A 22,077-nucleotide genomic window follows, 5' to 3' on the forward strand; every position below is an offset into this window, starting at 1 on the left:
CTGCTGGTCCGCTGCTAGTCTTCGAATGCCAGGCAGAATGAGATGATACTGAAGTGTTTGTCCAGTCTTTAGTCGATTAAATATTCACATTTAGATCTTAAGCTTAGTTTAAAAAGTCTGAAAATGACGTTTTAAGATTTTAATCCTCCGACACGCAGTTGTGGGTTAAAATTAATTCTTGTTGTTTATCATCCATCTGTGTCATCGTACTGCAACTGTAATAAAGTTGTCACAACTGCAATTTAAATGAAATATACAAAGTTGGGAAATCCGAAAGGCACAGTGAACACAAATAATAATAAAAAAGGTTTCCTTCATACTCCACAGTGGAGTCCAGTCCTGCAGACAGCATTGCTTTACTTGCTGAGATGTAGAGATCTCACTCATGGGATTTTTACCTCCCGTAGGGTGTTTGTCTGTTTTCTCAGAAACAGCTTGTGTCCCGTAGTTTTTGTCTATTTTTGTTAACTGTTTGGCAAATTGTCAAAATTAAAAGTACGCCGAATTAAAAATTAGTAGTTCATGTTTGCAGTGTGCCAACTCATGTACAGTCAACTATCACCGGATTACTTTGGAACTGATGGAAACTTTAAAACATGATGATTCGTAGGCAAGTTCTGCAGGAGCACACTGCAAGCTTTCATCTAACTATTGCTCTGTTTCGTTGCGTGGACAAGTATTTCTTCATTCGCTTCTAGTTACTGTCGTACTGTTGATATTTCCAGGCTTCCGTAGTAACTCTCACTTCTGTCTTTCTTTCTTGCAGACTGGCACAATGAACCCCATGACACAGCTGTACTACAAGAAGGTGAGTTCAAGTAAAAGTCTGACCTGTTATTGGTCCTCACCAAGACACAAAACTACCACAAAACTACCACAAAGAGACACAAAACCACCACAAAACCACCACAAAGAGTCACAAAACAATGAAGAGACACAAAACTACCACAAAGAGACACAAAACAACTACAAAGATGCAAAACTACCACAAAGAGACACAAAACGACTGAAGAGACACTAAACTACCACAAACAGACACACAACTACCACAGAGACACAAAACTATCACAAAAAGAGACACAAAACTATCACAGAAAGAGACACAAAACTGCCACAAAGAGACATAAAATGACTGAAGAGACACAAAACTATCACAAAGAAACACAAAACAACTACAAAGATGCAAAACTACTACAGAGACGCAAAAGTACCAGAAAAAAGTATAAAATAACTACAACTGAAACATAACTACCACAAACAGACACACAACTACTGCAGAAAGACACGAAACGACTACAAAGAGACACAAAATAACTACAGAGACACTGTGTGCATTTTGATATGGTGGTTGTCTTGTATAGGACGGGTGGGAGACCTTTTCCATGTCTGAGCTCAGAGGCTGTTGTCTATAATCCGTCCATGAGAACAGAAAGACACAGAGGAAAAAAACAAAGACTCACACCAAATCAAGTCTGTCGGTCTGTTCATCACACTCCTGTTGTCACAGTGTTGACTAATGAAATCTTCCATGTTGTATCACATTCACCATTAATATTATTCACTGTAACTTCATGGTTACTTGTCACCAACGGTCTCGGCTGTCTGATGCGTCTCGCTCAGCTCTGATGTGATAAAGAAAGATGTTGACTCTGTTTTAAAGGGTTGGCTCGTAAAATATAATAAAATATCCACCAGTGCATGAAGAAGTTTGGATGGTTTGCAGATTTGATGGAGAATTAATAATGCAAATAGACAAACAGATGATTTATTTGACTTATGAGCCGGTTTGAGCTCTAAAACAAACAGTGAGAATCAAATATTTACAGTTTTAGCCACATGGCTGTGGGAACTGCAGTGTCAGCCTGTCTAAAAAAACAATTTTCTGTCTGATCACAGTTATTAAAACAAAGATCACAGAGCTACTGATCCAAATCCATCTGGTTAATATGAAGCTTAAAGGGACTTTAACTCGATGGCATCTGTTCCTCGCACACTCCTGCCTAATTGGGACTGAGCGAGCTGATTACCTGTAAAAACTCTGAAGGTTTTTACTTTTTCCCTGACATGACTGTCCTGATTCATTACAGTGAAGCAGAAGTGAATGTAATCCATCAACCACTGACTTCGCTCATTAAATATGCGGACATTGCTGACACATAAGCAAATTGCCTCTGAATATATTAATATATTATAATAAAGGTGTAACGATAGCTTCAGACATGAACAAAAACGCTTACCTCACCTAAAAGTCTGTCTCAGAGCTGTAGTGTGTCAGCTGACATCATGTCTCCACCAGCAAACGTCTGCTGTCATGTTGTTCTGTATTCACATCAGGAGCAACACCAGAGAATAAACTCATTTACTTTGCAAGTAAAACTACTGCAAAGAGACACAAAGAGACATAAAGCTACTGCAAAGAGACACAAAGAGACATAAAGCTACTGCAAAGAGACACAAAGAGACATAAAGAGACATAAAGCTACTGCAAAGAGACACAAAGCTACTGCAAAGAGACACAAAGAGACATAAAGAGACATAAAGCTACTGCAAAGAGACACAAAGAGATATGAAGCTACTGCAAAGAGACACAAAGAGACATAAAGCTACTGCAAAGAGACACAAAGAGACATGAAGCTACTGCAAAGAGACACAAAGAGACATAAAGCTACTGCAAAGAGACACAAAGAGACATGAAGCTACTGTAAAAAGACACAAAGAGACATAAAGCTACTGTAAAAAGACACAAAGAGACATAAAGCTACTGCAATGAGACACAGAGAGGCATACAGTTCCTACAAAGACACATAAAACTACCACAGAGACACGAAACCTGCACAGACCCTGTTTTGGTTCAGCCCCAACTCACATTTTTTTTTAAGTGAACCTGCTATTGTGAATAAATAAGTAAATCATTGCCTCGGACAGCTCTGATCATATATTTTAAGTTTTCTCGGTAAAGTTTTTTGTGTTGTTGTTGTTTGTGTTTCAGGCGACATACTCGCCGTACCGCGACCGCATCCCGCTTCAGATCGTCCGGGCTGAGGTGGAGCTGTCTGCTGAGGAGAGGGCCTACCTCACCGCTGTGGAGAAAGGTACGCTTCATCTTTATTTAAGAGCTCCCTCCACACCTCCACTCTGCTGATCGCCGAGGTCCTGCTGAGTCAGTGCTGTCGGATGGTTGAACAGCAGCAGCAGCCGGCCGGTCCGACTCTGCTGCAGCCAACTGTTCACAGGTGTTCATCTCTGCAACAGCTGACGTTTGTCCTTGAACAAGATGCTGAAACCCAAACTGTTCACCCTGCATGACAACCTGTTCTCATCACGTTCTCTATTTTCACTTTCAGGTGACATGAACTGAATGAATGCTGCAAAAACAAAACTATCACGACTCTGCCCTGACATCCATCACCTCCTCTGTCTCTCCAGGTGACTACGCGGGTGTCAAACACGCCCTGCGCGAGGCGGAGGTCTACTACAACATGGACGTGAACTGCCTGGACCCGCTGGGCCGCAGCGCGCTGCTCATCGCCATCGAGAACGAGAACCTGGAGATCATGGAGCTGCTGCTCGACCACGGCATCCACACGGGCGACGCCCTGCTCTACGCCATCAGGAAGGAGGTGGTGGGCGCCGTGGAGCTGCTGCTGTCGCACAGGAGGCCCAGCGGCGAGAAGCAGGTGTGTGTGTGTGTGTGTGTGTGTGTGTTAACAAAAGGATGTATGTTAATCTGTCGCAGCCAGACGGATTCATGCAGCACGTGTTTGCATTTACTCATCCGCTAAAGTGCATCCATGTGCGTTTTCTTTATTTGCATGTGTGTGTGTGTGTGTGTGTGTGTGTGTGTGTGTGTGTGTGTGTGTGTGTGTGATAATGAGTAGTATATCCATTCACTGTAATGCTCCACGCCACATTCAGCTGAGAGAGGAAAATTAACCAGCTCATTTTATAGGCACACTGTGAAATAGGATTTAGAGACAGACAGTACATTTGTCTGCCTGCTGTGTGTGTGTGTGTGTGTGTGTGTGTGTGTGTGTGTGTGTGTGTGTGTGTGTGTGTGTGTGTGTGTGAAAGGACATGTTGCTCAGCTCAGTTAGCATGTAGGTGTTCAGGAGGATCGAGGAGGAGAGATGAGGTGAAAGGAAGTGAAAGAGATTTAAAATCAGAAGGGAGAAGAGATGAAGATGAGGAGGAGGAGGAGGAGGAGGAGGGATGAAGAGCGAGTGAGAGACATTAGATCTGTGAAGAGAGAGAGAGGAAGATGAGGAGTCGGGAGATATTTTCATACGAAGATAAAGATAAGAGAGCAGAAACACAGACTTCTTCTTCTTCTTCTTCTACATTAATTCTTGGACGGCGCGAGGCTGTGAGGTTTCGCGTCACCATGGCAACCAACCCTTGGCCGAAAAAGCAGAGGATTGTGGGAAGGTTTTTTTATTTTTTTTTATTTGGTCGCCTCTCAGTTGGACGAGGATGGGAACAAATGTGCTCTTGATGTGTTTCTGTTTCTCTTCTCGTCTCCGTGTTTGTTCTCTGAGCTCATCGACGAGCTTCAACATACAACATGTAAATAATGAACATATTTAGTTTATTTATAGAGAGCGCTATGACATCATACAGGTGTTGTTTCATTATCATTTACAGATTATTGTGCACACGTTGAATTGATAAACGATAATTATTACTACATCATATATTATGAGGTTTGTTTAACGTGGGGAGTGCAATATTTACAGATCCACAGATCCACTTTTTTCAGGACTGGTCTGTTTTATTTTTTATCTTTATATGACTTAACCAAAAATACAGAAAAGCGTAAAACAATTACTGGACTTTCGAGTCACATCTGGATGAGGAAACATCTGGATTTTCACTTTTTCTTCCATCACAAGTTTGACATCTTTACTGATCTGCATAAAAACTCATGTTTAGTTTGTTTGTGAACAAAAAAACAACAACAACTGCATCACTGAGTAGAGAATAATGTTTTATACACGAGGCTAAAGGGGGGAGAGTGTGTGTGTTTGCATGTGATGCCTTTATTAAGAACTGGATGTGTGTTTCATGTGTGTGTGTGTGTGTGTGTGTGTGTCTCAGCTGACAGGTAGAGTCGATGCCTTTTATCTTCTCTTGGCGAGCAAAACTGTTGACCTTTCTGCCGTCACTCTCCATCTGACTCAGTCTGACTCCCCCTCTCTCTTTTATTACCTCTCTGCATCCTCCCTCCTCACTCCCCCTTTTTTTCATCTGTCCTCCCTCTCTCCCTCTCTCCCTCTCTCCCTCTCTCCCTCTCCTACTCTCTGATTAACTACGACCAAGCGCAGTTTTTTCTACATCACCAGTTTGCTAGGAATGGAAGGAATGAGGCCGCAACGCCAGAAAGGAAGGAAGGTAGGAAGGAAGGTAGGAAGGAAGGTAGGAAGGAAGGTAGGAAGGAAGGAAGGTTAGTTCCAGAGATAGCGAGCTGATGCAGATGAGGAAAAAGGTTGTTCAGGCTCCTCTCACACTTCCTTTGATGTGTGAAGTGTGTGAAAACAGATTATGTGTGCATGTGTGCGTGTGTGCGTGTGTGTGTGTGCATGTGTGTGTGTGTGTGTGTGTGTGATACTTTCTGGCTGTTTTGATCGGTGGATAAAATCGGTGGATGCAAATGTTCCCCGTCACTTCTGATTTGAGTGTTTACTGTATTTATTTCCACTTAAAAAACAAATCAATAATGCAAAAACTACGACAGAGGAGCTGCTGAAAATTGGATGAGAGAAACTTTATAGTTTGATCTTTTTTTTTTTTTTATCTGACTCCGAGGGGCGGTTTGATCTGCAGTTACAGTAAATCAGAAAGTTCCTTTGTGGCTTTTTTTCTTCTCTTTTCTCTCTCACACTTCAAAAGATCAGTGCTGAGGAAGCACAAGTGCAATTTTGAGAAATTTGATGCTATTTTATACCTTTACTGGTCCACAGCTCAGAGGCAAATATTGTATTTTTCTTTCCTCCTCAACATTTATCTGTTTTTCAGCAAATATAAGCAAACATAAAACACTAAAACAAACGTTATTTGACATATTGTCACACTGCACCACAAACTTTGATCTTAAAGGTGCACTGTGTAAGAAATCTAGTCGAACATAAAATTATTGACAGAACGTGCAGAAGTAACAGTTCCGACGTTGTGACGTCTGTGTGTCGTGTTGCAGTGATATCTACTGAAGTTAGCATGCTAACCAGCTAGCTCGTCCCAGTCATTTTAGCCCTGTAGTAGCAGTGTAAACACAAACACTCCTCTGATCCCTGAGCTTCCAGTCTGGACCGCTAGCCACATGGCTAATTAAGCTAACTAGCTAACAGCTAGTTACAGTTTCAAAACAGTTGGATGTTACTCTGATGATATGCCGCCCCCTGTGTTTTGAGTATGAACTCGTCAGTTGGCCAATATTGAACATTTAACATGCACAAGAGAGTGGAGATGTGTTAATGTTCTCAGTTTTACAAACAACAACTCTACTTGTTAAAATCAGCATTGAATCTGTGGAAAATCTGTGGAAAGTCTGAAGAGAATCTGTAAGAAAGTCTGTAGAAAGTCTGTAGAAAGTCTGTGGAAAGTCCGTAGAAAGTCTGTAGAAAGTCTGAGGAAAGTCTGTGGAAAGTCTGTAGAAAGTCTGTAGAAAGTCTGTGGAAAGTCTGTGCAAAGTCTGTAGAAAGTCCGTAGAAAGTCTGAGGAAGTCTGTGGAAAGTCTGTAGAAAGTCTGTAGAAAGTCTGAGGAAGTCTGTAGAAAGTCTGTAGAAAGTCTGAGGAAGTCTGTGGAAAGTCTGTAGAAAGTCTGTGGAAAGTCTGTGCAAAGTCTGTAGAAAGTCCGTAGAAAGTCTGAGGAAGTCTGTGGAAAGTCTGTAGAAAGTCTGTAGAAAGTCTGTGGAAAGTCTGTAGAAAGTCCGTAGAAAGTCTGTAGAAAGTCTGTAGAAAGTCTGTAGAAAGTCTGTAGAAAGTCTGTAGAAAGTCCGTGAAAAGTCTGTAGAAAGTCTGTAGAAAGTCTGCAGTATTCCCAGTGTAGTTCACTGCCTCAGTACTGTTTGAGAACCACATTTGAGGGATCAAATGCAAAAAAGCATGTGTATCAGACGATAGATCGAGCGTCGGAGGCAGCCTCAGAAATCAAGTAGTGTTTGAACTCTACTCTGCAGATCAACAAACACTCTCACACCCAAACTACATGGATAATTTAGCTTTGTGTTGGTGTTCGTATTTATCTCATCCTCATCTCTTCAATCAGTGTGTGATGCCCCACCAGCCCGTGGCAGCTGTTCTCACACTCCTTATAACGCCAGGAAAGAAAAGAGAGAGGGAGAGAAATCAGATGAGTGAAGAAGGTTTTGGTAGAAAAACAAAGATGGCAGGAGGTCAGATGAGGAGAAAGGATGTGAAAAGGAGGAGGTGTGATGGGAGAAAGTGGGAGAAGGGAGCACTCTGCTTCATTCCTACTTTTGGTTATTGAGGTTGTATGTGTTGCAGTATTTCCCAACATGTCAACGTTTTCTTTTAGCTGAAAACAAAAGATATATTTCTGTTTGTGTGCTCAGACAGAAAGGAAATGTAATCAGATATCTCAAACACAGTAACGTGGTTTGGAGCAGGTTTTCGGTTTCAAAGCAGCAAATAAACTGTTCTGTTTCCCTTCAAACTCTGTTTATTCTAATAAATCCATTATTCTCTCTCCCGTCCACCTTTAGTGACGCACCACCTGGTTTCCACTTGGCAATAAAAACACTCGCTCCTGCTCTGCAGCAGCTGTTCAGAGTCGTTTCAGCGAGGGTTATAATGAGGTCTGGAGAGGATGTGACTTTAAATAAACGTTCCTCAGCAGGAAACTTCTTCTGTCGAAACACTTTGCTCTAATTCAATTTGTTTTAATCTGATCCAGGAGAGTTTAATTCGACTCATCGTTCGGCTAATTTGTCTTCCGTTCTCAGCTGTTCCTCCTGAATCACAGCTGTTTAATTACAAAATAAAAGCTCAGCAGAGTTTGGGACTTTTTGTTTTTCTCTCACACAGGAAGCGTCGAACCAAAAATACCAAACAAAAGCATTTTATTTATTAGTTTATTAAAGAGTTATTGTTGTTTGTTCGTCTCCAGGTTCCCTCTCTGATGATGGACAGTCAGTTTTCAGAGTTCACCCCGGACATAACTCCCATCATGCTCGCTGCTCACACCAACAACTACGAGATCATCAAGCTCCTCGTCCAGCGGAAGGTGATCGCACGAGACGTTAGCAAACCCTTTAATCTTGAATCAGGCGTTTAATTCACTCAGTTATGATTCATCTTTTTATTTTTCTTCTCGTTCTGTCCAGGTCACCATCCCCAGACCTCACCAGATCCGGTGCGACTGTGTCGAGTGTGTTTCCAGTTCAGAGGTAAGTGAATATTTCTCAGCGTTTGATCTCGCTTTGCAGAAAATCAATATGAGAATATGCAGTAATTGCTCCCATTTGTACATCCAGCACGGACATTTAGCTTCAGCACATTTCCTACATGATTAGATCCCTAACATCTCCTCTGCCATGAAGAAAACATCATCTTTCTATATTTTTCTCTCCTCTTCTCACTTATAAAGCTCTCTTCTGCGATGTAAACTACTTCACGATGTTTTGGTACAAAGACCTCGATCAGGTTATCTTGATATCTTGGTCCTTGGTGTGCAAAAGTTTTACTCTTTGTTTTGCCTTGTTTTAACCTCCTCTTCTGCTCCTGCAGGTCGACAGTCTTCGGCATTCACGGTCTCGACTCAACATCTACAAAGCCCTGGCCTCGCCGTCCCTCATCGCTCTGTCCAGCGAAGATCCCATCCTCACTGCCTTCAGACTGGGCTGGGAACTCAAAGAGCTCAGCAAGGTAAGGACATCTGGCAAAGGTGCGAAGCTCCTCTTGTAAAAAGAAATTGTCTCAGGTGGAGAAAGAGTTCAGTTAGCTGTGCAGACACTCGTCAGTGAAGTATTTGGAGCGGGGCTGGATTAGCCTCATGATTCCTGCCAGTTTTAACTTCCACAATATACAGCTTACTGTCAAATTAAAGGAGACGCACAGTAAAACGCTGCTCCGACCAGCAGCTTCTCGAGCAGCTTCACTCCTTCCTTGGCATCGATTCATCAAGTGAACTCTCCTGGAGGGATGCCACATCCCGAACAAGGCTGTGAAAACCTCTGAGGAAGCAGCAGCATCCAGTTTGACTCATGTTTTCTCCTTCACTTGTCCTTTTTATAAGTGCTTCTTTATTTTTATAATATACTTTCCCTTTTTCTTTGCTTTATATTCCAGCACTGTAATCACAGAGCGCCTCGCACCTTATCATAATCTCTGATGTTTTTTCCTTCAGGCTAAGAATAAGTTTTTATCTCGCGTAACAAGAGCAGAAATTCTCCTCAGACGATGCACGATAAAGGCTTCAAAAGCATTTTCCTTTCATTGACACCCTATAATTTTTTAGTTTTATAAGTGGCACATTTAGTTTTTGCAGCAGAGCAGCACTGTCAGACAGAGTTGAACCACGAACGTCACAGATACAGAAAATGTTTCCTTCGCTCTGTTAGCCTGTTTTATCTCCTCCTCAGGTGGAGAATGAGTTTCGTCAGGAGTACGAGGAGCTGTCTCAGCAGTGCAAACGCTTCGCCAAAGACCTTCTGGACCAGGCCAGGAGCTCCAGAGAGCTGGAGACCATCCTGAACCACAGAGACAACGACCAGAGCGAGGAGCTGGACCCCAGACAGTGCCACGACCTGGCCAAGCTCAAACTGGCCATCAAATACCACCAAAAAGAGGTAGGGACTCCACACCTGTCTGTCAAACCCTTCGTTTGAGCCGTCGTCCTGCTGAAACGACTTTGTTTTCTCTGCTTACTGAGATTCTGAAGGAGTAGGACCGTTGATGTTGTCTTTGTGTAGAAATACTGCTGAGAACTGAGAGTTTACTTGGCGATGTGTATTATTTATGTATATATATGAATCTTCACTGGTGTCGAGGCTTTGTTAGGAATACCAGCAGACATGCTTGTACGTAAATATTCACAGTTTTTATACTTTCATGTACCAACAAAGATTCAAACAGAGGTTGTGTATGTCCAGAACCAACATGTGGATAAAGGAGAACCACATTCATGACACACAGTCCCACAGTACAACATTTCCTTGTCTTTGTGGAAATTGAGGGATTTTGGTGCTCTCCTCGTGGGACTTGTCAGAGGAGAGCGAGAATTCAAGAGGGTCTCCGAAAACAGAGGGGAGACTGGGTCGAGATAATGAGCTGGAGCGACTGTGAGCAGATACAGGAAGAGACATTTAATGGGACAGAACAGAGAGAAGAACGGAGAGCTGGAGGGACGAAACTAGCGCATGAGCGAGGAAGGGATGGAGATTTGATGGGATGGAGTCAGAGAAGAAACAGAGTTAGAAAAGCCCCGAGGCCATCTCCGTCTCTCTCAGCCCGCCCGCCTGTCTGTTCCCTGCTGTTTCCAGCTTTTCAGGCGACAGAGGGATGCTGCCAGACGGATGTGAGGAGGACAGAGCGAGGGTGAGGAGAGGAGGGATGACAGCAGCCACGGGATGATACGTAGACAGATTGGAGGGAGATAAGAGCAGGAAGTGAAGTGCTTTCTGTCTCTAGAGGAGGAAGAGGTGACACAGGTAGAGATCGGAAGAGGGAGACAGACGGAGGGAGTGCGAGACGGACCGCTGACATGTTTCCTCTCGGCGGGTAGAGACGATCCCAGAGAGGATCGTTTCTTAAGTGCAAAATAAAAATGACATATAAAATAGACACGAGGCTTCGCTGCTGCCACGCCTTGTTGTGCAGTGGGCACCTGTCAGAAAAACACACTGGTGTTGATGAGAGGAAGTGATCAGCTCGGAGGACATATACATCCAGCTTTTACCAGTTTTGGTTCTCGATCGCCGTCCCTTTGTACAGTCAGACAACAGAGTTTGTGTGTGCACATTTTCACCTCCATCTAACATCCTTAGAGGCTTTTTCAGAGGATTGGAGGGACAGATAGAGGATGCTGATGAATTCAAAGACCGGGAGAGGTGAATGACTTTTTCCACCTTTTGAAAGGTTTAGTGACGCAGCAGAAGATAAAGATGATGGATCAGGGAAGATGGAGGGGAGTGAAGTGCTTCCTCCGGGCTGAAGGATTTAGGAGGATGGAGGGATGGATGGACGGAAAAACTGAAGAGCTTTGTCGCCTGGGGAGGAGACGGGGACATAGGTGGAGATTTAGGAAGATCTTTATATCCCCTGCTGTGCCGTGGTGGACGGTGAAGGATAGGCGGAGCAGTAAAAGGTGAATGCGTGCTGAGTGGTCGATGACGGCTGACGGCTAACTCGCCCCTGTGTTTGTAGTGACGGGGTGATGATTTAACACATAACTCAGGCTCAGTGAAGAGGCAGAGGCAGCGGTGGAGCGAGATGACTGGAGAAATTAGCATATAAATTGGGAACTTCTATAAAAAAAATGCTTTAAATAGATAATTCAATGTGCAGCTTAAACATCGACTCCTCATTGGCCGGGACGTTTTCTACTGCAGCTCAGAGTCAGTGAGCAGCGAGTGTTTGGGATTTTATTGATCTGTGTGTGTTTGTGTGACATAGATATACAGTCATAAGTAGGTCAATACTCCTCTTAATGTTTACCAACACATCCTACGTGTCCTGATCGTCTTTAATCAGATTCAATGTATTTTCAAACACGATAAATGTTTTAATCATGGACGTCAGAGTCATTATAGTGGTGAAATCAAGTTTATTTACACTTTATACTTTTAGTTTACGACAATTCAGATGTAATTATTGTACTTTTGACTTCAGCTTAGTTATGTGACAGCTTGTGTTCTGATGATTTTGAAGATTTTTGCTGATAAAACACATGAAAATGTACAAACATGACACCTGAAACGATTATTAATTAATCGATCGACAGTGAATTTATCAACAGCTTTAATAATGTGAGGATTAGCTGCTCTTCTTTTTAATTATTTCAGTCATGTTAATTAAATTGATTGTGTCTAAAACTGTTTAAAGTGACTACGAGGAACTTTTTGTGATTCCTCTGATGATGAAAACAGCAAACGAGACCATCAGTGAAAAGACTATTTCTATATAGTTATTATTAAGGCCTGTGCTCGGGTCCGATCACATGTATCACACATATAATCACGTATAAATACATTACCTCATCGTGATCCATCCAGTGGTCTCTCTGTTACTCGCTTCCAAAACAAATGCACATGCGAGCAACGATCTTCACGACAGATCGGACCGATTTTGTCCAAAAAGAGTCAACAAAAACTGAACGCTCCTCGTCAAATCCTCACATTTTAGGGTTTTTTTTGTGTGTATATTATCAAAGATCAATTAATTCTTGGCTAAGTTTCTGTCGAGCAGTGGTAATTTTTGTCAAAACACTCAAATAACAAAGTTTGTCAGTGACTTTTAAATGAGGAAAAAAGAAAAGAAAACGAGTGAGAGGATGAATTAGGATGTTTGGGCAGCGAGGATTATTTCTGCACAGACAAACGTGAAAATGCCGACTTGTATTGTGGTTCAGCCAAACTAAAGGTTGTTACTGTGCTCGCTCCGTAGATGCATCATCAGACTGGGTTGAGGTAGGAAGAGAAGAAGAAGAGTGTCCGCTCTCATTGGCTGTCGCCTGCTTCTGGCTTCCTGACCAGATATTTAGTCTGCCAGATTCACTCTGATCTGGGACTTTTTGTCAATAATCTCCAAAAAACTGAAAATCCAAATATTTGAATAAGTGTTTGGAAAATGCTGGTGTCAGTCTAGTGTCACCGTGCTGGTGCTTGTGCCGGACTCTGAAGTGTTTTGAAGGATCTATATTAGCATTGTAAATAAGAACAGCTGCAACCTGATCGTGTCTCGAGTCTCCACCACACTCTCTGTGAATGTGCCGGTTTGTTTATTTTGGGATTGTTCGCGGCACAGATGGATTTATTAGGGATCATGGATACCAGCTTTAGGGGATCTCAACCCCGTCTCCTGTATTCTGCTCATTCGCAGCAGTAAAACAAACACGGAGAGCGAGGCGACGCAGCCTTTTCCTGATTTGTTAATTAATCTGTCTGCAAGCAGCAAAATATCAACAAAATATTTAATAATGATGCTTTTAATTTGTTGTTCCTGCAGTATCTGCTCTCGCAAAACAATGTCTGCACGAAGCAACTAAAGAATTAAGAAACATCTTTGTGTTTATGTTGAGACAATCTTTCCCTGAACGTAACGAAAGACTCCAAACTTTGCCGTCTTGATGTCTTGATGTCTTGTTAAGTCCGACCACCTTTCTACCAACTGTATGCCAAACGAAAATACACAACACAATCCAGCCACAAATGACATTTCCCACCAGCAAAACAGTGGTACAGTATGTGAACACGATATCTAGGAGACAGGAAATGCAGAAGTCCAATCATTTGTAAAAATAAATACTTCTTCACAGATCTGGATAATCCTCTGGTGCCGGTCTCATCATTATCTCATGATCGGTCACAAGTTCATGTCTTCTTCCTGATTCTGCACCTCAGACACTAATTAACACTGCTCTCTTTGGATACGACTCGCAGAAACAGAGAGGAACTCGACTCCTTCAGTCTGCGTCTCCGCACTGAGGCGGGCTGCCGTCGACTACACCTTGCTGGGAGGTATAATTGGCTGCAGCTCCGGCAGAGCGCCTCCTCTGAGCGAGACTCGCACAGAAAAAGCAAGAAAGTCTTATTTTTCAAAACATCCCGTGGCGTCGTGGAGACTCTCGGTCCTAAAATAAGACGTGTTCTCAAATTTAGACCGAGGGGAGAAAGAGAAGATGTGAGGAGCGAGAACACAACTGGAAAAGGAAACGGGGAGGAAGAGAGAGCTGTCAGCGGTTAATAAGATGTTTTTAAATTGTTGGGAAGTGACAGGAAGATGGAGTGATGAAGAGGAAGAGGGCTGCAAAATATGTTTCTGACACTCTGGCAGCCTCTGAGTGGGAGATACACAATGTTCTTTATGCTGGAAATACTACGCAGTGCTATTTATGTTACCATCACATAAAACAACTGTTTAGTTTTGGATAACTGAGGATGATTATTGTCTGAATACTGCAGTTAAGGACAATTTTGAGGTACTCGTACTTGCAACCATTTCAAAATAAAACCACGGCAGGAAGGTAAAATCAACAAACAATAAAACAAACTCCATCTAGAGCTGCCTTCTCTTCTTCCCACATGTCCACTGGATCCATTTCAGTGAAATATTTCATCCAAAACACAGGATTTGATGCATGAATAGCATTTGCGAATGCTTTTTTAGGAGCTTCTATGCCCGACCCGAAGCCTACAACAGCAAACAAGTGATTTCAAAATCTGGAGACAGACTCTCTTCTTTCTCCTCTCTCCTGAGCCACTTACAGGCTAGTCTTCTGATGATTGACGTATCATGTAGCCAATGAGATTTCAAATCCATGAATATATCATTTTTAAGGGGTTTTAAAGATCAAAGCTTGAGATTTGTGAGATTTAATGCAATTTTGTTCCTTTGTTTGGGCTGTTTTTCCACTGAAAGCACTTATTTTACAATTGTACGTGCATAAAGTTAGTTTAAATAAGGAAATAGGTTTCTATTTACATCTATTTTACATACAGGTCTAGAAATGGTAAACGTTATTTTTGACTAATTAAATAGTTATCGCTTTTATTAGCATCTTAATTTTTAATAAATTTGATATTCGGACAAGAAACAGAAAATGGAAATTCTCAAATAGAGTACAAATGAATCAGCGCCCGTGAACTTGATTCGATCTCGTATGTAAACACTCAGAATCTCTCTCAGAGTCTTAAAGTCTGCAGGCTACAGATGCTCCGACAAATGTGACTCTAGTTTGGCAGCATTGTCTCACATAAGCTTTCTGTTCGTGCCAGTAAAAGTCGCTGAAGTGACAGAAACAGACGCTGAGAGTAAATCTGAGAGATGAACGGGAAAAAAAAACATGGAGGAGGAAACGGGAAGAGACAGAAAGAGAGAGAGAGAGACAGCTGTCAGCAACAATCAGCTGTTTACTGAAGTGTTTGTTGAAGTGAGAGGCAGAAGAGACGAGAGAGGGACGAGAGGGACGAGAGGGACGGGAGGGGAGGTACAGATGTCAACGGAGATGAAGGAAAGAAGTACAAGTACCTCAAATCGTACTTAAGTACAGTAGTAGGTCGTCTACTATCACATTAATATCAGTGTCATGTCCTTTACCTTCGTACATGGTAAATAAGGATGAAGCTGTGTGGACGTCATCAGAGATGTAATGACAGAACAAAGGAGGCTCTGGAGACGGAGAAATGCAGCGTGGGAGACAAAACACGCCTCCTCCAACACAACTCTGTGGTGGCTGAGGAAGAGAGAAAATGTTATTACAGGCAGACAAACAGTGAGAATCTGGTCTTTCGTTTGAAACACAAAAATATGTGACTTTCGTTGCAAATCAGTTGAGAAATGTAGGTATTAGTAACGAGGATGAACTATGATTCATGTGAGCTATTAGGTGGCCTTTTGGTTAAATGTGCTGAGTCAACTTAAAGGAACAGTTCACGCAAAAATGTAAATCCAGTTTCAGTAGCTGCTGAAAGCTAAAAGCGTTTCACAGCGTCAGAAGTGGGTGCACGAGCTTAACGTTGCATCAAAGGGGCAAATAGCATCTTTCCAAATCGTTTTGGATCACAGCAGACGAGCTGTACGGAGCCATTTCATGTTTTAGTCTCCAGCTGCTTCAGTTGTTTAGCAGAACGCTGCAACTCTGTTTTGCTGTGAAGCTCCAGAAATGTTTGGTGGACGACGAGACTTCACCTGACTTTCCATCAGCATGTTGATGAGAAGGTAACAACAGCTGTTCCTGTAAGTTTCCCCCCTGATAAGCATGTCGAGGGGCTTTTATTGTGAAATTATAAAAAAAACGGATGATAACGAGCGGAGCGAAGTTGCCGTCTCGTCCTCGTGTTGTTATTTCAGCATCTTCACGATATTCTTCTGTGACGCGACCGGCCCACTGACCTCAAGCCTCAAACTTTATTTTGGAAGTTCAGCATCCTGCAGCTGGACGCAGTCGATGCAGGAGGCGGGACCGCTGGGCCCCTGGACGCCATGACAACAACAGATGTTGACAAACAAACAGACGCCACATTAGCCGCTCCAGATGCCCTCTGTGTGTGTGTGTGTGTGTGTGTGTGTGTGTGTGTGTGTGTGTGTGTGTGTGTGTGTGTGTGTGTCTCAGGAGACAGTTGACGAACACTGTCAGGACACTTACGTAAGCCTTCCACGTACTGCAACCTCTTCTTCTCTTCCTCTTTCTCTCTCCGTCTCTTCTTCTCTTCCTCTTTCTCTCTCCGTCTCTTCTTCTCTTCCTCTTTCTCTCTCCGTCTCTTCTTCTCTTCCTCTTTCTCTCTCTCTTCTTCTCTCTCCGTCTCTTCTTCTCTTCCTCTTTCTCTCTCCGTCTCTTCTTCTCTTCTGCTTTCTCTCTCCGTCTCTTCTTCTCTTCCTCTTTCTCTCTCTGTCTCTTCTTCTCTTCCTCTTTCTCTCTCCGTCTCTTCTTCTCTTCCTCTTTCTCTCTCCGTCTCTTCTTCTCTTCCTCTTTCTCTCTCTCTTCTTCTCTCTCCGTCTCTTCTTCTCTTCCTCTTTCTCTCTCCGTCTCTTCTTCTCTTCCGCTTTCTCTCTCCGTCTCTTCTTCTCTTCCTCTTTCTCTCTCTGTCTCTTCTTCTCTTCCTCTTTCTCTCTCCGTCTCTTCTTCTCTTCCGCTTTCTCTCTCCGTCTCTTCTTCTCTTCCTCTTTCTCTCTCCGTCTCTTCTTCTCTTCCTCTTTCTCTCTCTCTTCTTCTTCTCTTCCTCTTTCTCTCTCCGTCTCTTCTTCTCTTCCTCTTTCTCTCTCCGTCTCTTCTTCTCTTCCTCTTTCTCTCTCTCTTCTTCTCTTCCTCTTTCTCTCTCCGTCTCTTCTTCTCTTCCTCTTTCTCTCTGTCTCTTCTTCTCTTCCTCTTTCTCTCTCTCTTCTTCTCTTCCTCTTTCTCTCTCTCTCTTCTTCTCTTCCTCTTTCTCTCTCCGTCTCTTCTTCTCTTCCTCGTTCTCTCTCCGTCTCTTCTTCTCTTCCTCTTTCTCTCGCCATCTTGTTTGTTGTTTCCTTCCTCTTCACGTCTCTCTACCTCTCGTTAACCTCCTCTTAGCTCTCTGCTTTGTTGCATTATTTGTCGTCTGCAGTGTGAGTGCGTGTGTGTGTGTGTGTGTGTGTGAGTGTGTGTTCATGCCTCTTTATGCATGTACATGTGTGTGTCTGTGTGTATGATGGAGGTCGAGGTGTCGCACACTAAGTGCTGCCACAGTGTTTCACCAACACCAGGCTCTCAGACGCAATTATGTAACGCTGTGTGTGTGTGTGTGTGTGTGTGTGTGTGGTGAGACCTGCACATCCTTTTGTTGTTCACACACACACACACACACACAGACGCAGATAAACATGATTATGCATACACACACATGAATGTTAGGTCGTCTCTGCTGCTCGAAATCAAAGAAAGACGTAGTTTGATGTTGACGTTAAGAAGCTCGGCATCATGGGAGATGTTGTCTTCTTGTTTTCCTTCTCATCTCTTCTCTTTTATTCTCCTCTTGTTTCCTCTTTCATCTCCATTGTTTCCTTTCCTCTCCTCTTTTCTTCTCTAATTTCCTTTCCTTCATTTTCTGTCCTCAAGTTTCGATTTCTCTCATCTCCTCTCCTTCATTTCCTTTACTCTGCTCTTGTTTCCTTTCATGTCATTTCCTCTCGTTTCCTTTCCTCTCCTCTTTTCTTCTCTCATTTCCTTTCCTTAATTTCCTGTCCTTTAGTTTCATTTTCTCTCACTTCCTCTTTCCTTTTCCTGTCACTTCTTTCCTTCTCCTCTCCTTCATGTCCTCTCTTGTCTTCTTTTCCTCTTTCCTTGTCTTATTTCCTTTCCTTCATTTCCTGTCCTTGAGTTTCATCATCTTGTTTCCTCTCTCATCTCCCCTGTTTCCTTTCCTCTCCTCTCTCTCCTCCATACTTCTTATTTCCTTTCCTTCATTTCCTGTCCTCAGGTTTCATTTCCTCTTGTTTCCTTTTCTCTCCCTTCTTTCCTTATCTTCTCCTCTCCTTCATTTCCTCTCTCGTCCTCATTTCTTTTCCTCTTTTCTGTGTTTCATTGGGTTAAAGCACCATTTTGTCTCTCTACTCAGTCCTGTTATTTAAAGAATAAGCTGACCAATCAAAAGCTCCCATTTTTCTGTGTGTCATGTCACTAACGAATCATTTGAGCCGTTTGCTGATAAACAGGCAAACCAGACGGATGTTTCTCGAGACAGTCAGCTGATTTGTTCTCACGTGTTTTGCGTTGAGGGCCTCCAACATGGCCGCTCGGTCGGGTGTCACATTACCTGACGACCTGTTATTGATCGTGACAAACTGTGTGCACGTGGACACGTGCATTTATATCAGTGAATATATGTGTGTGTGTCTGTATGAGTGTGAGCTCATCCTCGTCAGCATTCTCCAATGAGATCAATGCAAATTACATCTCCAATACACTCTGTGTGGGATCAATACACACACACACACACACACACACTCACACACACACACACACACACAGTCGAGCTCAGCATTCAGCACACACTCCTCTCTGTCTTCTCCTTCATCATCCTCTCTTTCTTTTCTTCTCTCCTCCACCGAGCCTGTTTAACCTTGTCTCTGCCTCCACTCGTCTCTTCTACTCGTCCTCCTCTCTTTAATTTCTCCTCTTCCTCCTCCCTCTCTGTGTCCTCCTATCCCACCTACGTCCTCTCCTCTTGTCTCCTTCCTTGTTCCCATGTCTCTTTTTGTTTACTTCGCTCTCTTTTTCCTCTTGTTTCTACTCTCCTCCTATTCTTCATCCTATTCCTCCATCTTTCGTCCTCTCCTTCTCTCCCTCCTACATTTATTTCCTCTCCCTCATTTCCTTTCCTGACCCTTTGTTTCCTTTCTCCTCCTCTCTTCTATTCTTTTCTCCTCTTATTTCCTTTCCTTCATTTCCTGTCCTTTCTTCTTCTCTCATATCCTCTTGTTTCCTCTCTTCTTCTCTCCTTCATTGCCTCTCTTCATCCTTGTTTCTTCTCCTTTCCTATCTTCTCCTCTTCTCTCATTCCTCTCTTCGCTTCTCCTTATGTTATTTTTTTTCATCTCTTTCCTTCATTTCCTCTCCTCTTCTTCATATTATGTCCTTGACTCTTTTTTCTTTCCTGTCCTCTCCTCTAGTTTCCTTTTCTCTCCCTTCTTACCTTCCCTTCACATCTCCTTATTTCCTTTACTCTCCTCTCGTTTCCTTTCCTGTCATTTCCTTTAGTTTCCTTTCATCTCCCTTTTTTCCTTCTCTTCTCACCTCGTCTCTCTTTTCCTTATTTTACTCTCCTTTCCTTTTTTCATCTCTCTCCTCTTTCCTCTTCCTCTCACATTTCATTTCCTTCATTTCCTGTCTTCTTCTTTCTTCTTCTCTCATTTCCTCTCCTCTCCTTCATTTCATCTCTTGTCCCTCTCATTTCCTTTCCTTTGTTCTCTTCTTGTCTCCCATCCTTAATCACCTTTCTTGTCCTCTCTTCCTTCCTTTCCTTTCTCTTGTTTCCTACATTTCCTTTCCTCTTCTTCTCTCATTTCCTCTCCTTACACTCTCTACTTGTTTCCTTTCCCGTCTTTCCTTCTTTTCTCTGTTCTTTTCCTCTTGTTTCCTCCCATTTCCTCTCTTCTCCTCTCTCCTCTCCTCATGTGTCCTTGCCTCCTCTCCTCTCCTCTCCTCATGTGTTCATGGATGTGATTGGAACAGACAGAGACGAGGGAGGCAGAGGGGGGAGAAGGGGGAGACGAGTGAGTTGAGTTTTCAGTGTGAGCAGTTACGTAACGGCGAAGTAACTTTGGGTTTCGACTCGCTGGTTCCAACTTAACGGCTAAATTGCACACTCACACACACACACACACACGGTCAGTTACCCATCATGCCGAGGGGGCTTTTTAAACCCGAAATAAACTCTCTGATTGGCCGTTTGACACACAGGAAGTAATGAAGTGTGTCCAGCTGGCTGGCAGAGAGGTGTGGGGAAAGTGGCAGATACCCTTCACAACACCTCTGCAGTGCATTCTGGGTGATTCTGATAAATAAGCGTAACGGTAAAAAAAAAAGTGTGAACGGGTGGAAGAGGAAGAGCAGGAGAGGTGTGAATTGAGTGAAGGAAAGGAAAAGGGAGCACTCAGCTCAGAAGTGATATAATACCAGAAAGACACAGAAATCATTTAAGCTTCGAGCTTCAGTAACGTTTGTTTTCTCTATCGGTTGATCTCTCTTTCGTTTCCTCGAGTAATCCGAGTCAGAAAATGGTGAAAAATGTCGATCAGTGTTTCCCAAAGCACAAGACGACGTCCTCAGATGTCTCGTTCTGTCCTCAGCACAGAGACGTTCAGTTTATTGTCACAGAGGAGGAAGGAAACCAGAAGATGTTCACAGTTCAGAAGCTGGAATCAGAATATTTACACTCTTCTGCAGCTCTATTTCTCAATAATGGAGGAATGAAAGCAAACGTGGCCTATATGTTGTTCGCCCTGGTTAGGTTCGGTTAAAACTACTTGGTTAGCTGATGCTTTGTAAAGGTAAGAGAAGCAGCAACTAACTGACTTCATCACTCGCTGTGTCACTGTTTTGTGCTTTCTCTCAAAAAAGGATCATTATTATTTTTGGAAGAAGTTCAGACTTTTGTTTACATATGAATGTCTATCGAGGGCTTAACACCTGCAGAAGAGATGTTTTTGATTTCTTCCTTTCATTTTTGCAGAAGCTGCTCTCTGACCTGACTTTGTCTTTATTATTTTGTTCTTGATTAATTGGTTTCTGTATTATTTCTGTTTTGAAAGGCAGCAACGGTTAAATGAAGCCAACAAAGACACGATGCAGCAACAAAAAACAACAAAACCTCATTAAAATGCTTATGTGATGCTATAGAGCCGTAGGCCTGTGAAATAAATGAATGCATTTTATTCACAACACCAGGATTTTTCCTCAGACAACAATCGCACCATCAAAATCATTATTTAGCCTTTTTTTAACAAGCGAGACCAGGCAAAGAACGGCAGCAACATTGAGTTACAACCATAACTTTAAAATCCTTTAGTGGAACAATATTCTGCAGTTTATCTTCAGCTTTCTGTCCCAATTTCTTTTTCTTTTGGACTCTTCGGAACAAGAAATCGCAAAATATCAAGAGAACGAGGACTGTGATTTTAATATTTCTAGTTAAAAGAGATTAAAGAGATTTATATGGGTGCATTTCTAGTTAGGGTCCGACTTTTTCTTGATCTATACACCAATCTTTACCTCCCTATTGCTTCATGAAAATGTCAGCTGCCTTCCTCTTTTCTTCCCGTCATAACTCCCCCAGCTGCTCGATGGTTTTATCACTTTTACGTAACATGTCCGATGTTGTTTGGGGGCGCGAGCTGTTGAGCCCCTGTGGAGAATGATAGTGCTGCAACTTTATTTTCTCTGGAGAAGAAATAATTGGGGTATGACAGCGAGTCAGGTCACATCGTCAGTGTGAAGTCTGGGTTCAGGTCTCTGCTCTCAGATCCTGTGTATCACCTCAAGTTTCCACCTTTTTGAGGCCAAACTCAGTCCCACATGTAGATCACGCTGTATTATTCATGCTGAGATTATACGTACTGAGCCTTTAACGCCCTGCCGTCCCCCTTCAAACACCTTTTAATAATTAAGGCTGCCATTTAAATGGGAATTCTGTCTACACGGATCATCGGCGTTTATTAGCGGCGAGGCAAGAGTGCAGCGACAAGATAAATACATGCATGCTTACACACACCAGTGCACACACACACACACTTAAACACACAACCAGATACACACACACACACACAGACACACACTACATGCAGTTTTATTGAGTGAAAGTCAAACCCCCGAGGCAAACAGACGACCTGCTTTTTAATTCGACACACACACAAACACAAACATGCTGCAGTGAAATGGCCGCCGGC

General features: G+C 42.8%; 1 protein-coding gene across 1 annotated transcript in view; it reads left to right on the forward strand.

Moving 5' to 3' along the window:
• Nucleotides 1–770: 770 nt before the first annotated feature.
• Nucleotides 771–22,077, forward strand: part of trpc5a (transient receptor potential cation channel, subfamily C, member 5a) — a 59,593-nt gene continuing 38,286 nt past the window's right edge. Inside the window, exons 1-7 of the mRNA XM_073475079.1 lie at nt 771–808; nt 2,990–3,092; nt 3,427–3,677; nt 8,123–8,239; nt 8,340–8,402; nt 8,743–8,880; nt 9,597–9,803. Of these exons, the coding sequence (XP_073331180.1) occupies nt 776–808; nt 2,990–3,092; nt 3,427–3,677; nt 8,123–8,239; nt 8,340–8,402; nt 8,743–8,880; nt 9,597–9,803 (912 nt within the window). The 5' untranslated portion in view covers nt 771–775. The remainder of the gene's footprint in view (nt 809–2,989; nt 3,093–3,426; nt 3,678–8,122; nt 8,240–8,339; nt 8,403–8,742; nt 8,881–9,596; nt 9,804–22,077) is intronic.

The sequence above is a fragment of the Pagrus major genome, chromosome 10 (genome assembly GCF_040436345.1).
Source record: "Pagrus major chromosome 10, Pma_NU_1.0".
NCBI lineage: Eukaryota > Metazoa > Chordata > Actinopteri > Spariformes > Sparidae > Pagrus > Pagrus major.